General features: G+C 42.7%; 1 protein-coding gene across 1 annotated transcript; it reads right to left on the bottom strand.

The window, feature by feature from the left end:
• Positions 1-1101: 1101 nt before the first annotated feature.
• On the bottom strand, positions 1102-13935 carry LOC308587109 (complement factor H-related protein 5-like). Its single transcript, XM_081194539.1, has 5 exons — positions 13799-13935; positions 9933-9992; positions 4966-5148; positions 3507-3707; positions 1102-1755 (listed from the first exon to the last, which is right to left on the bottom strand). The coding sequence occupies exons 1-4, from the start codon at positions 13857-13859 to the stop codon at positions 3511-3513; spliced, it is 501 nt and encodes a 166-aa protein (XP_081050665.1). The 5' UTR covers positions 13860-13935; the 3' UTR covers positions 1102-1755; positions 3507-3510.
• Positions 13936-14792: the final 857 nt, after the last annotated feature.

The raw sequence follows: 14792 nt of genomic DNA, 5'->3' as shown, positions 1-14792 counted from the left end.
GCTTCAGGTTAAGAACAGTTTCAGGTTAAGAACGGACCTCCGGAACGAATTAAGTACTTAACCCGAGGTACCACTGTATTGGACTGTACTTTAACTTTTGCTGTATGCTTTCTGTTTTCTGCCAGAGTTTGGAGGGCATAGACATGATTATGGATTCTCTGTATATATTGTGAATAAACATAGTTTAGATCTATGGATGTTTCTATCTTCTTGCTGTGTGATACCAGAAGACTTGTGTGCACTTTTCATATGAGAAGTGTCGCAGAGCACTCTGGAGTGAAGGGACATGCCATTTCAGAGACGTGCCTACTGGGAGATACTCGGAGTACTGGGGGTCTGCCGTCCCCCTCCCCCAGGAGCGTTTGCCAACAGGAACATCCTTGTTTCGGCTGCGTGGATCTTACTGGCCGAGATATGGAAAGAAGATAAAGTTCCTACCAGAGAAGAATGGCAGAAAAAGTTAATGCTGAAATGGCTAAAAATAACTGGAAGAGTCAGAAATCAGGAAGACCAAAATTTTAATAAGGAATGGGGAAAATTTATAACTTACCTTAAAGATCACTGTCAACAGTTAAAATAGTTAGTAGGATCGGAATAGCACTTGTAGTTTAAAGTTGGTTCTGGACATAATGGAAGAAGTAAAGGGTTTGGATTATCATAAAAGATGTGGGAGGAACTGATTAATAATAGAACCCACACAGGGGAGGATGCAGGAGATTCCTTGGAATTTTGTTTTCATGATTTATGTTTGATATATCTCTGTAAAATTTTGATTTTAAAAATCAAATAAATAAATTTAATAATAATAATAATAATAATAATAATAATAATAATAATAATAAACATCCTTGTTTCAAAAAGGCTGCCCAGATGTGTAGAATGTTGACATTGTTTTAATCTGTATTTAACTTATCATTGGTTTTAATTGGTTTTTTAATGTTTTAAACAGCTGTTTTAACTATTTTTACTGATAAGCTCACTGTTTTATTCTTTTCGTAAGCCGCTTTGAGATTTGTTTATCATTACAGTCAAGCAGCATAGAAATTTTACAAAGTAAAAATAAATAATCAGTGATAAAAGACCACAGACTCAAAATTGTAATTGAAGCAAATCAATCAATTTATTGGTGTGCAATGCTTCATTTAAGGAGCATTATTGTCTTCATAAAATTTGAAGAAAATAAAGCAACAAAGCAATGTAATATCACACTTATATATATATATATATATATTTAAGATTGCATAAGTATAGCATTATACTTGCATTGACAAAGCGATCACAGGTTGTCATTTCGGATGCTAAATGAAGATTTGGCCTCCAGCTCATCAAATCATGAGGCAGAATTTCTAAGCTCCATGGCATATCCTAATTTCTGAATTTCCTAGCACACTTAGCACTTATGAATAAAAATCAGAGTTACCCAGTCATCGCTGTGGGCCAAGAACAGGTACGCTTCAGCTAATTGAAAGGAACTAAGAGTAGCAGAGTGGAATTCCCCATAATTTATTTTTGTTTCATTACTTACATTGCTTAACCCACATTAAGACCTAGACTATGTTTATCTGGGAGAAAAGCACAACTAGGACTCCTGCTTTTCCAGCACTTCTTTACTCAGGTCACTTGGAAAACATTCCAGCACATTCCATTTTCAATAATGTTATGATTCCACATTTGCCAAGACACCATTGTTTCTTCATCATCATCTTCATTATGTTGATGCTCTGATGTTTTCCAGGACGTTGAGGTCTCATCCGACTGTCAATGAGAGTCATCAAAAAGTTACAAAGTGACATGGAGTTTAATGTCATCCATTTTAGTCCATCTTGGTTGCTCTACTGTTCACTGAAGCTGATAGTTCTAGTTATACATTTCCAGTCAAAAGTAATACAGTGGTACCTTAGGTTACATACGCTTCAGGTTACAGACTCCGCTAACCCAGAAATAATTCCTCGGATTAAGAACTTTGCTTCAGGATGAGAACAGAAATCGTGCTCTGGCGTCGCAGCAGCAGCAGGAGGCCCCATTAGCTAAAGTGGTGCTTCAGGTTAAGAACAGTTTCAGGTTAAGAACGGACCTCCAGAAAGAATTAAGTACTTACCCGAGGTACCACTGTATTCTTCCTGTTTTATGGGTTTTAATGCAGGGTAAGCGCATATGGGATGGCAGCCTGGCTTTCATTTAGAATCGGTATTGGGGAAATGGGAATTTTGTTCTATCAACAGCTGTATAAAAAGCGGGTTAAACTTTTTCTAGTCTTGTCCAGACTACTCTCTCTTATTTTGTGTTACGTCATGCCCCCCCCCCATAGCAGCCATTTTGTGACTAGCGCCCGCAGCACTCCCTCAATGTTCGAAATGTGTCCACCGGTCCAAACCGGTTGGTGACCCCTGCCCGAGACTTTCCATATAGCCAGCATCTGGCCCGGTCAATATTTTTATTTTATTTATTTATATTATTTCTGTGCTACCCCTCATCACGTGCATTCAGGAATCGCCACAATAATTTAAAACACTCAGCATAAGTAGCAAACAAAAGAAATGTAAATAAATGCAGGATAGCTTGGGATCGCAGATGGCCATCTAATCAAGCACTAGAAATACTATTAGTAATAGCAGTGGCAATGAAACGGTTATAATGGAAACCATATAGGGTTCCCAAATGGTCTTTTTCTTTCTTGACTTCCCCTGCAAAATGAATGAATCATGCGCAATCATTTTGTTTGACACTGAGGAAGAGAGGGGAGTTACTGATTTATGATGAACTAAGGATTTTACAATGTTTTTCTATACCCTCCCCTTTCGACCAAGGCTGAATGGACTAAATTCAAACTATATTTGGGCTGGACCATGAGTGGAAGAGAGAGTAAGCTGAAGAGATGAAGGACTGCTAATTATAACTGGCAGGAGTTTATTTGTGTGACTTTGCTTTTTAACTGCGGACTGAAGAAAATAATCCCCAGAGTTTTAATGGCGGAGCAGGCATCTTGTTGGGGAGTTATTTATAGCCCAGCAAATCCTTGAACAACGGAAGGAATGTTTTCAAAGGAGTGGAATGTGAATGGACAAAGGACGATGGCAATAAACTGTCTCTTAAACACCAGGTCTGGGAACAGAGTGATGGATGGATTACACACGTGAAATGGACTCTTACGTGTTTGGGAAACAACAAAGCTGCTGATTGTAAGGAAACAAGAAGGCCAGCTATGAAAATAGATTAAAACAATTAAAAAGATGAGAAGGTGATTAAAGAAGACGAATGAAGTGCCATCATCAGGAAGCAAATGGACATATGTTTGTAACAGGAGCCGGAAACCTACCGTAATTATTTTTTTTAAAAAAATGTATTAAATTTAAATAATTTGCATTGATTTGTTAAAAACTGGAAAACTAATACAAATTAATTAAAAAGAAAAAAGAAACAGCAATGTTGCTGCTAGTTGCTGTGGTGATAGTACTGATATTAAAATACGTGTGGTATGATTTCTCTGCTGCCATGGAAAGACTTACTGATTTAGATACATCTTGGATATACCCATGGCCCAACTACACATTGTTTCATAAAAGGTGGTGATGATGGATCCTTTCGAAATCCTGGTTTGCACTCAAACAGCATCCAGTAGTCAGACGCTCTCATGGATGTGGATTTCGTCATCATCCTCAGTTGGATATTGTTACGTTCCATGTCAGCATCATCTGCTCGACAGGTTTCTGAAGAAAAGCACAGAAAGAAAAAAAAATACCGCATTTTTCACCCCATAAGACGCACCTGACCATAAGACACACCTAGTTTTTTGAGGGAGAATGCAAGAAAAAAAATTATTTAAAGGGAGAGCTGAGCAGAGCCTGTATACATCCCAGGCTCTGCTCAGGGCTCCCTTTCACGAGCCGCGTGGAACGTGTGTGTGTGCCGCTCGCAGGCTTTTCCCCGAGGAGGGAGAAGGGCAGCCTGTCAGTCACGGGCTGCCCTTCTCCCTCCTCGGGGAAAAGCTTCAAAGAGCTGCACACATGCTCCGCACGGCTCTTTAAGGGGAACACGGCTCTTGGGGGCTTTTCCGGGAAGTGGGGGGAGCAACTGAGGGGCTAAGCCAGAAGCTAGAACAATGAGAGGGAGAGCAGCGATCCCTCTCACTATTCTGGCTTCTGGGATAGCTGTGCAGCATGCATTCGCTCCATAAGACGCACACACATTTCCCCTTACTTTTTAGGAGGGAAAAGGTGCGTCTTATAGAGCAAAAAATACGGTAATCATGTATATAGATGAATTCTTTTTAAACTGGGCTGGGTAGGAATAGCTTTGAGTGCAATGCAGAACTCACTTGAACAGTGGCATCAAGTTAAAATGTACTATCTGCCACTTACTGTAGCTTTTAGGTTACATCCACACATTGCAGAAGAGAGGTCCACTCTTTCCCTCTGCGTCTGACATTGGAAGGGCTAGCCAGAGGATGCCGTGTATTTCTGCCACACTGCCCAATCCATTATAATGAGTCTAGGCTTGTTAATAGAACAAGAATGAACGATGTTCAATTTTATATCTCCTGGTATGTCCCACAGAGAAATTTACGGTCTGCAAATAAAAACACCCTAAAGATCCCAGGCCTCAGAGAGGTTAGGCTGGCCTCAACTAGAGCCAGGGCCTTCTCGGCCGCGGCTCCAATCTGGTGGAACGCTCTGTCACAAGAGACTAGGGCCCTGCAGGACCTGGCATCCTTCCGCAGGGCCTGCAAGACAGAGCTGTTCCACCAGGCCTTTTGTCAGGGCGCAGCCTGACCCCCTCCTCTGGCAATCTGCACAAAAATTTGCTTGATGGTTGCCATTAATTTGATTTTAATTTGATTTAATTAATTTTATAATGAATGTTTTAGAATGTTGAACTATTTTGATTGTTGTTAGCCGCCCTGAGCCCAGCTTTGGCTGGGGAGGGCGGGATATAAATAAAATTTATTATTATTATTATTATACTTACGAAGGCATCTTGGCACGCCAACCCATTGACCATGTAAACATATTGCACGTGGAGTGCCTTCCATTTCATAGATTCTGTAGCACTGATAAACAACATCTGAACCATGTACAAATTCTCGTCTTTGGGGGGCCAGGGTCATTGCATTTTCAACATTAGGCGGAGGACCACAATTTATTGGGGACTCTACAACGAAAATATTGAAGAAGTTGTTATAGCAGATGACACTATGGTAAATGCCAGACTGCAGATACTAATACACTGTACACCTAGAAAGGCAAAGCAAACAGAATGGGGAATTCATCTTAATTTAAAATGAAACAAAATGACGTAAGGCTTCTTCCTATAAACTCTTTGATTGGGTTCTAGAGTAGATACATCATCAGTTAGCATCTTACCTGCCGCCATGCATCTCCCCCCAAACATCTATCTTGTTATGAATCCACAAGGTGCCACAATACTCTTTTTTGTTGGCACATGTCTCTGGAGAAAGGCTATTGGTCAGTGGTAGGGCACATGCGTTGAAAGATCCCAGGTTTAGTCTTAGCATCTAAGGCATTAGAGGAGATCTGTCAATAGGTCTCCTGCTGCTTCTTTTTAATGAAAAAAATAATTGGAGCTATGTGGAGGATTCAGATTGGTACTGTGATCTGTACTTTCTTTACAATTTGCCTGATGAATGTTGACTCCCTTTCTCTCACACTCATTGGTGCTATGAAAGATGATAAGAATTGTTCAGTTGTGGGTGAACATATCAGACGACACAGTGATTCTTCAAACAGCTCTTGTTTATTCACAGGCCAGAACAGAACTGAACTGAAGGGTTCAGCCAGCCTGCTTATATAGAGCTCCACTACAACGCAACAGTAACCACTTTCCGTAACTATCCAATCACTGAACGTCACTTTCAATCCCTTATTTGCATATGTGGACCTGAGTGAAAACTATCTACACTATCCCCCCTGCTGGCCCAGAGTGAGAACTTCAGTACATAACAAGAATAGTTTGGGTGGGGGTAGGCTGTATGCCTTAGCCCCCTTCTAATGCCTGGATCCAGCATGGATTCAATTCCTGGAACAGCCAGGCTAGATTCTTGGTGAGGTGATGGCCTTCTAAGTATGGTATTAAGGTAGCAAAGAAAGGAGTTAGAAAGATAAATGCCAGAGTGCAGGATTGAGTTATATGAGCTAGAAGCTAGAAGCCAGCAGGCTGCAGGCTTGGCAGTTGGGAGACAGAACCATGCCTGATTTCAATTGAAATCCAAGGCTATGGGAGAAGCAAAACCCTCTTGAGGTGTTACTACTGTGAACCCTTCCATCGTAGACTCAGGTTGTATGTCTGTATAAATAAACCATATATCATAAAGACACCACAGTCTCTGCTGTCCCTCATTCTGAGGAGACCGAACCCTGGAGATGGGGTGGTGTGCAACAATAACGATAGATTGTTCCTAGAAATTATCTGATAAAGACCGAACGTCCGGTGCCATGCAAGAGAAATGATTCTGAGGAGATATGGAGGGTGTTTGTAGAATCAGTACTGTTAAAACGGAAAGGGGTCAAACCATCGCAAGAGGTGTTGAAATTTTGGGAGGTTGGATAGTTACTCTGGAATGGTCTCGGTGGTGGGATGCACATTTTTTATTCTTATTTATTTATGTTTATTACTTTGTCAAAATAAAATAAAAACATTTTTTAAAAAAGAAGTACCTACCACCACCAAACATTTAAATGATCGGTGACAAATTAATGTTCACATTATTAATAGTCACATCCTAAAGCTATTTTGGGGAAAACAGTACACTTTCTTCTATTAAAAAAAGAAAAAGAATGCTGGGTGCCGGACGTGCCCAAAGATTAAGGCTTTCTGGGAAATGATATATAATGAAATGAAAAAGGTACTTAAATGTACTTTTCCTAAGAAACCAGAGGCCTTCCTCTTGGGCATTGTCGGCCAATTGGTGTTAAAGAAAGATAGAACTTTTTTTATGTACGCTACAACAGCAGCAAGAATACTCATCGCAAAGTATTGGAAGACACAAGATCTACCCACTCTGAAAGAATGGCAGATGAAGATGATAGACTACATGGGACTGGCTGAAATGACTGGCAGAATCCGAGACCAGGGGAAAGAGACGGTGGAAGAAGATTGGAAGAAATTTAAAATTTATCTTAAGAAATATTGTAAAATTAATGAGTGTTAAAATGTTGTGGTTATAGAAAGTAAGAGATTACAACTGAAAAAGATTGAGTAAAAGAAAACAAAAGGAAACAATTGGATAAAATTAAGGGGGAGGATTTGCTGAAACAAATTTGGAAATTGGAATGCAGAAAGGGGAGGTATGGGGAAGTCGGTGAAGCAAGGTTTAAGAAAAAAGAGGATTTGAAATTATACATGTTTGTTTGGTTTTGTGTGTGTATGTTTGTATTGTGTGATATGTGTGTTTTTATAATTTGTGAAAATTCAATAAATATTTATTAAAAAAAAGAATGCTCAGTGCCTGTGAAGATACATGACTTGTAAAAGGCACATCACCATTGCCATTTTTATCATCAATAAACATTTTCATTGGAGGTGTGTTTCTTCCAACACATAATTTTCTAGAACAGCTCCAAAGAGATATTTTGTACTGTCTGGAAGAACTGTCCTGCCCCACTGTTTTGCCCTAAGCATCCATTTAGACAAATTAAGGTCGTAGTATTACTACAAGTGGAACCTTCATCCTGATGCTCCTACTCAGGATACTCCAGTCCATGCCCCCTCCTATCTGGTTTTCCATTTCCCATTCCCCAACACTGAGCATGCATTCCATGGTCACTGAACATGCCCAGTACTTGTTAAAGCTATTTTTGGATTTTATTTCCTGAAGTGTTTTAAAAAATATATAATTCTGCAAACTAAGGGCTTCCCCCCAGCCTGCTATGTCCTTCCTGTGTGTGAAGAAGAAGAAGAGGAGGAGGAGGAGGAGTTTGGATTTGATATCCCGTTTTATCACTACCCAAAGGCGTCTCAAAGCGGCTAACAATCTCCTTTCCCTTCCTCCCCCACAAGAAACACTCTGTGAGGTGAGTGGGGCTGAGAGACTTCAGAGAAGTGTGACTAGCCCAAGGTCACCCAGCAGCTGCATGTGGAGGAGCAGAGATACGAACCAGGTTCCCCAGATTACAAGTCTACTGCTCTTAACCACTACACCACACTGGCTGGCTGTGAATGATGCTATGTTTCGGACCATCATTCAGAGAACTGAAATCACAATTAGGATACTTGATTATGATTTGCTTTTGCAAAGAGGAGCATAGAATACCACTGGTGCTTAACTCTGGCTCTTCATATTTATTTAGCCCTGCTCTTTTCTAAGTAAGCAAATATGTTAACATTTGATGTGCACATGTCAGGGACTGGACATCGGAGGAGGAATGGTGAAGACCTCTTCCCCCTCCTCCTGAACCTTCCAGAGAAGAGGAAGACTGGATAGATTTACAGCAGTGGTTTGCGGGAGGTCACATCTCAGAGGCTGAAGAGGGGGAAAGCTAGGAAATAATGGGAGAGGAGCAGGAAGAAGCAGCACCAGGGGAGAGACAGCTGACAGACTCAGTGTCATTAGAAAGCATGCCAGACCCCCCCCCCCAGAACCCGGCAGGCATTGAAAGTAGGAGAGCAGAGAGTTCAGAGGCAGAAGGCACAGATCAGCCACCGTAGGGATGATGTATAATGGGAGAGACGGAGGGGGTGGGGTTTCACTCAGAGCAGCACTATTTCTCCAAGAGGCTGAATTTCTAAGCCTCTCTCTGTGAATATTGAATGCATAGCTGTCAAGCTTCCCTTTTTTTGCAGGAAATTCCCTTATTCCAGCGCCGTTTCCCGCTGCTTCCCGCTGCTATCCCAGATTGTTAGATATCCCGTAGACTGTCCCTGAGACAGGTGAGGCTGCTAATCCCTTATTTTTGAGGCTGCTGATCCCTTATTTTAAAATCTGAAAGTTGACAGCTATGGTTGAATAAAAGACATTGGTAAGAGCTTTCCTTGTCTATCTATTCCTGGAAGTCTACCGTGAGGGATCGGATTTCCTGACGCCTGACAGCACGTCAGTGTGGCAGCTCCAAATACAGTGGTACCTCAGGTTACATATGCTTCAGGTTACATACGCTTCAGGTTACAGACTCTGCTAACCCAGAAATATTACTTCGGGTTAAGAACCTTACTTCAGGATGAGAACAGAAATCGTGCAGCGCGGCGCAGTGGCAGCAGGAGACCCCATTAGCTAAAGTGGTGCTTCAGGTTAAGAACAATTTCAGGTTAAGAACAGACCTCCAGAACGAATTACGTACTTAACCCGAGGTACCACTGTACAGTAAATGAAAAAATTGGTGAGAGCACTGCTTGTGATGTCTTGAGCTTGGGGCCATAGGAGACATTTTCTAGGTACATATCTGTCAGGGAACTGACATCGGAGCTAGAGGCGGAGGGAAGGCTCTCAAATGATGCTGGAGAAGGGCCCAGCAGGGAGAGAGGCAGCTCCGCAGATGGGGAAGCAAATCAGCGCAACACCAGGGATAAAGGGGGGCAGATGGGGGAATCGGCGAGAGGGCTCCAGGACTCTTCACCGGACACCAGCGGGGAGAGCACGAGTCCTCTGCTACCCATGCCCTCCCTGTGCAGAAGACTTCCGCGCAGGGAGAGTAGGAGGAGACTTGGCGTCAAACAACTTTTATGTTGGAAAAAATTTAAGAAACGCCCACTGACGGATTCTGCTAGCGACTGAGGCAGCCACGAAGTGAAGGGCTGCCCAGACTGAAAGGTTTAGCAAGGCAACAAAGCCTGGAGAGGCGGCAACTTACGCACGAGCAACCCATACACATTACAATATCACTTCACTTCCTTAACCCTGGTGACAAACAACAATGCAGATTCTACGCTGAAAAGATTAGGGCCCTAACAGACGTTTGCATTGGTGCTGTTCTCCAGCTTACCAGAATCAGTCAAGGGGTCCACTAGGTGTTCGTAAGGAACTTGTCCCGGAAATACTGCAACTGAAAGAGAAAGAAATGGAATGTGAAAAAGAAGGTAGCAAGCTGTGGACTTGCTGGAGGAACTCAGATTAATTCTGCAGTAATGCCAGTAGTAAAGTATTCAGTTCTGAATTGGTACGCTCTGTCATTTATCAGGAGGTTGAAACATTTATACCTCTCATCTACTCATTCATCCAAAAAACAATATAATATCCAACTCACATTCTGTCGTGTTGAGAAAGATGTGCTTTTCATCAAGAGCTAAATCTGCTACAGTGGTACCTCTAGATACAAACGGGATCCGTTCCGGAGCCCCGTTCACATCTAGAGGTAAACGTAACTAGTGACGGCACGTCTGCACACACGAGCATCGCATTCTGCCGCTTCTGCACATGCACGTGACGTCATTTTGAGCGTCTGCGCAAGCGGCGAAACCCGGAAGTAACACGCTCCGTTACTTCTGGGTTGCCGCGGAGTGCAACTCGAACGCGCTCAATGCGAAGTGTATTCAACCCGAGGTATGACTGTATTTCTGGTGGAAAGGAAAAGGGAAGTAGGGATATCATACTCCAAAGCCACCTATAAAAGGTAAAGGTACCCCTGCCCGTACGGGCCAGTCTTGACAGACTCTAGGGTTGTGCGCTCATCTCACTCTAGAGGCCGGGAGCCAGCGCTGTCCGCAGACACTTCCGGGTCACGTGGCCAGCGTGACGAAGCTGCTCCGGCGACCGGCACCAGAGCAGCACACGGAAACGCCGTTTACCTTCCCGCTATAAAGCGGTACCTATTTATCTACTTGCACTTAAGGGTGCTTTCGAACTGCTAGGTGGGCAGGAGTTGGGACCGAACGACGGGAGCTCACCCCGCCACGGGGATTCGAACCGCCGACCATGCGATCAGCAAGCCCTAGGCGCTGAGGTTTTACCCACAGCGCCACCCGCGTCCCCTATAGCTACTTTTATATATACAAGGGAACAAACAGTGATCCAACAACAACTTGGCTCATAGTGCAGAAGTCTCTTGTCCATTTGGTTCAAGCATTTCATTCAGCAACCTGGTCTTATCAATTACTAAAGTTTTAAATGGAGGACAACCAGCACATCATTTATTTATTTATTTTTTAAAAAAATTATGAGTGCAGCATGTCAATGAATATCTTCCACAAGAAGCACAGCTGCTTAGTAAGTTCAGCAGCAGAACTTGGGGTCTCAAATTTCAGCTGTGCCTTGTGCGATGCTAAAATTCAGAGGGGCCCCCCATTCTAAATAATAGTTGTGGCATCCCCTGAGGCTCTGTGCCCAATGTGACCGAACTGGTCTCGCCCCTCCCCCCCTAAAATCTGCCTCGGATGTGCTGCAAATCAGGTGGCTGAGTTCACAAAATTTGTAATCATTCAAAAAACAAAAAAAGGACACTCAGGCGACCCATCCTCAGAAGTAGGGACGGAAGAGCTCTTTGTTTCCAGACTACCTCGCCAGAGTGGTGCATGCTCTGGTTATCTCCCGCTTGGACTACTGCAATGCGCTCTATGTGGGGCTACCTTTGAACGTGACTTGGAAACTGCAACTAATCCAGAATGTGGCAGCTAGACTGGTGACTGGGAGTGGCCACCGAGACCATATAATACCGATTCTGAAAGACCTACATTGGCCCCCGTACGTTTCCGAGCACAATTCAAAGTGTTAGTGCTGACCTTTCCAGCCCTAAACGACCTCGTTCCTGTATACCTGAAGGAGCGTCTCCATCCCCATCGTTCAGCGCCAAGGGCCTTCTGGCAGTTCCCTCACTGTGAGAAGTAACGGTAGTGGCGCCTGCCCTGTGGAATGCCCTCCCATCAGATGTCAAGGAAATAAACAACTATCTGACTTTTAGAAGGCATCTGAAGGCAGTCCTGTTTAGGGAATTTTTTAATGTTTGATGTTTTATCGTATTTTTTCATATTCTGTTGTGAGCCACCCAGAGTGGCTGGGAAAACCCAGCCAGATGGGCAGGGTTTAAATAATAAAGTAGTAGTAGTATTTGTTTCCTCTCAAAACAATATATGGCACAGGGGGAAATGAATGCTGTGGTCCTCTGCAGGCATGCACAGTGGATCTGGGATCTTCTGCATACTCCAAAATCCAATAAGCCCACTATGCTGGGGTTTCAGAAAACTAGCTTTGCCATAGAAAGGTCTTTTGGCCACTTGGCTACAAGACCTTCTTCAAATGTATTTCAGGATTATGGCGGGAGCAACAAGGTAGACCTCATTGGATGTCTCTCCACCCAGCGAGACAAGAAGAACTGGGACTTCTACACTGAAGTTACCAGATTTTTTTTTCAATGAATCCGGGGACACTTTTCAACTTCCTACTAAATAGATGGGTTTTGTCAGGGGGCTGATTTGTAAATCTGGGGACTGTCCCCAGGAAACAGGGACGTCTGGTAACCTTATTCTACACAGGCCTTCTATGTAGCAGCACTCAGATGCTGAGGTTCATTTCTGAAAGGAGGTTAGCTGTCCATCTCATTTACTCATCAAAGTATTATCTGAGAGTGGCTCACTGATGTTTTTTGTTAAGTTGTGGGTGAACACATCAGACGACACAGCAATTCTTCAAACAGCTCTTGTTTATTCACAGGCCAGAACAGAACTGAACTGAAGGGTTCAGCCAGCCTGCTTATATAGAGCTCCACTACAACACAACAGTAACCACTTTCCGTAACTATCCAATCACTGAACGTCACTTTCAATCCCTTATTTGCATATGTGGACCTGAGTGAAAACTATCTACAGTATCCCCCTGTAACTGTAACAATTTTCTAAAACTATCCAATCACTGAATGTCACTTTCGATCCCTTATTTGCATAACTATCTACAGTATCCCCCTGCTGGCCCAGGGTGAGAACTTCAGTACATAACATTTTTAAAATATATATTTTTGCCACTAATTTTATAAGCAGTTTCTGTTATACTGTTTGTATTCTATTGTTTTTAGTTACTCTTTTTTAAAAAATAAAAATATGCATGTCTCTCTGGGGGGTAGAACTGATTTCAAGTGGAAGATTTAAAAAATGGATGTGGTTTATCATAGCTAAAATGAACTCTCTCCCCCTCACCCCCTTACTTAATGGATAGAGGAATGCTGCAAAGCAGAAACACTGATGGAACCTGCTCCTTCAGCTGATACTGATACATGTCCACACAAGGCGATTTCTTCTGAGTCAGCACAATTTCTGACCTACGCCCCTTAGCTCAAAGAGTTTGCTGTCATCCTGGCTCTTCCACAGTGCTTGCCACTGCACCGTCACTTTGGATTTGAACAGAATGGTAAAAAACCAAGAACCTCACACTAAACCTCTGTCTATGCCAGGTTCTGATGCCATCCAACATGTTCAAAACACCAAACAAAATAACACCACAGTAATCAACCGAGCAGAAGTCTTTAGTTAGGAAAGGGTGAGAGAAATTAATGGGTAAATCTGAACATGTCTAAGCCTAGTGAAGGAAGAATAAAAACATATGCCAGTGCATTCACAGCCTTTATTCTACTGAAATTAGAAGTTGATTAAGCATCATTAAGCAACAAACAAGCATTCATTGGCCAGTAGATACGAGATGCAACATAAATCTTAAAGAAACTTTAAACTGGTAAGGGATGTAGCAAATCCCAACATTTCCACCAGACATGTTTTAGTTTTATATTTCTCTTGGAAGGGTGGCTATTAATTTATTAATTATGTACAAAATTTCTACATTACCTCTTGGGGGGAGGACCTACTCCAAAGCCAATATCCCATCCCTCTGCTGCCTGAAAGAATTCTTATTTTGACTTGAATAACTTACACTGCTGGAAAATACAGCATCTCCACAGGAGGAGCAGAACAACGTAACTCAGACCGTTCATGTCCGTATTCCAGGCAGTTGTCAAAACATCTGACCAGTTTGGACTTTTTAGCAAATAGGTCTGGTGGCTGTCCTTGGAAAGGTCTTTCACCTTGTCTAGTTCCATTGAATTAATCATTGACTTGTTGCCACGCGGCAAAGTTCATCAGGCTTCTGCTGCAAAAATAATGGATTGTAAAAGGTAGCATTTGGAGGAAATAACCTGGAGGTGGGCAGGCCCAAAGTCAAAACCAGATGAAGCAACAAAATTAATTTTTAATTTTAATTAATTTTTAATTCATTTTACAGTAGGCTAATTTGCATGTCTGTGGGAGCATGCACAAACAGCCCTCTACCTTCTTCCAGATTATCAAGACCATCATAGGATTTGAGGACAAATCCCAACTAGGCAGTAATTTTTGAGGTATAAAGTGAGGATCATAAAGGAGTGTCGGCTGGGAAGAGTTCTGAGAGCCAGATTGAGGGGTCTGGGGGGAAAGACAATTAGAAAACGGGTGGGTGGGCTTCATGAGCAGAGGCTGCAGCCCCTAGTACAGTCATACCTTGGAAGTCAAGCAGGATCTGTTCCGGAAGTCTGTTCAACTTCCAAAATGTTTGGAAACCAAAGCACGGCTTCTGATTGGCTGCAGAAAGCCAATCAGAAGCCGTGGAAGCCCCGTCAGACATTCTGCTTCCAAAGAATGTTTGCAAACCGGAACAGTCACTACTTGGTTTGCGGCGTTCGGGAGCCAAAACGTTTGAGAACTAAGCTGTTTGAAAACCAAGGTATGACTGTACTAAATAAATATAATGGCAGACTTCTTGCTTCCTGAAGTGAAGGGACCTTTCATACCCTCCAACATTTCTCTGATGAATATAGGGACGTCCTAAGGAAAAGCGGGACATTCTTCTCCCTTGAGGGTATTACCAGCCTTTTCTGCTTTTCCAGTGTTGA

The sequence above is a fragment of the Podarcis bocagei genome, assembly GCF_964188305.1.
Source record: "Podarcis bocagei genome assembly, chromosome: 5".
Classification (NCBI taxonomy): Eukaryota; Metazoa; Chordata; class Lepidosauria; order Squamata; family Lacertidae; genus Podarcis; species Podarcis bocagei.
The sequence above is the reverse complement of the archived record's forward strand: the minus strand, read 5'-3'. Positions and strand labels throughout refer to the sequence as shown.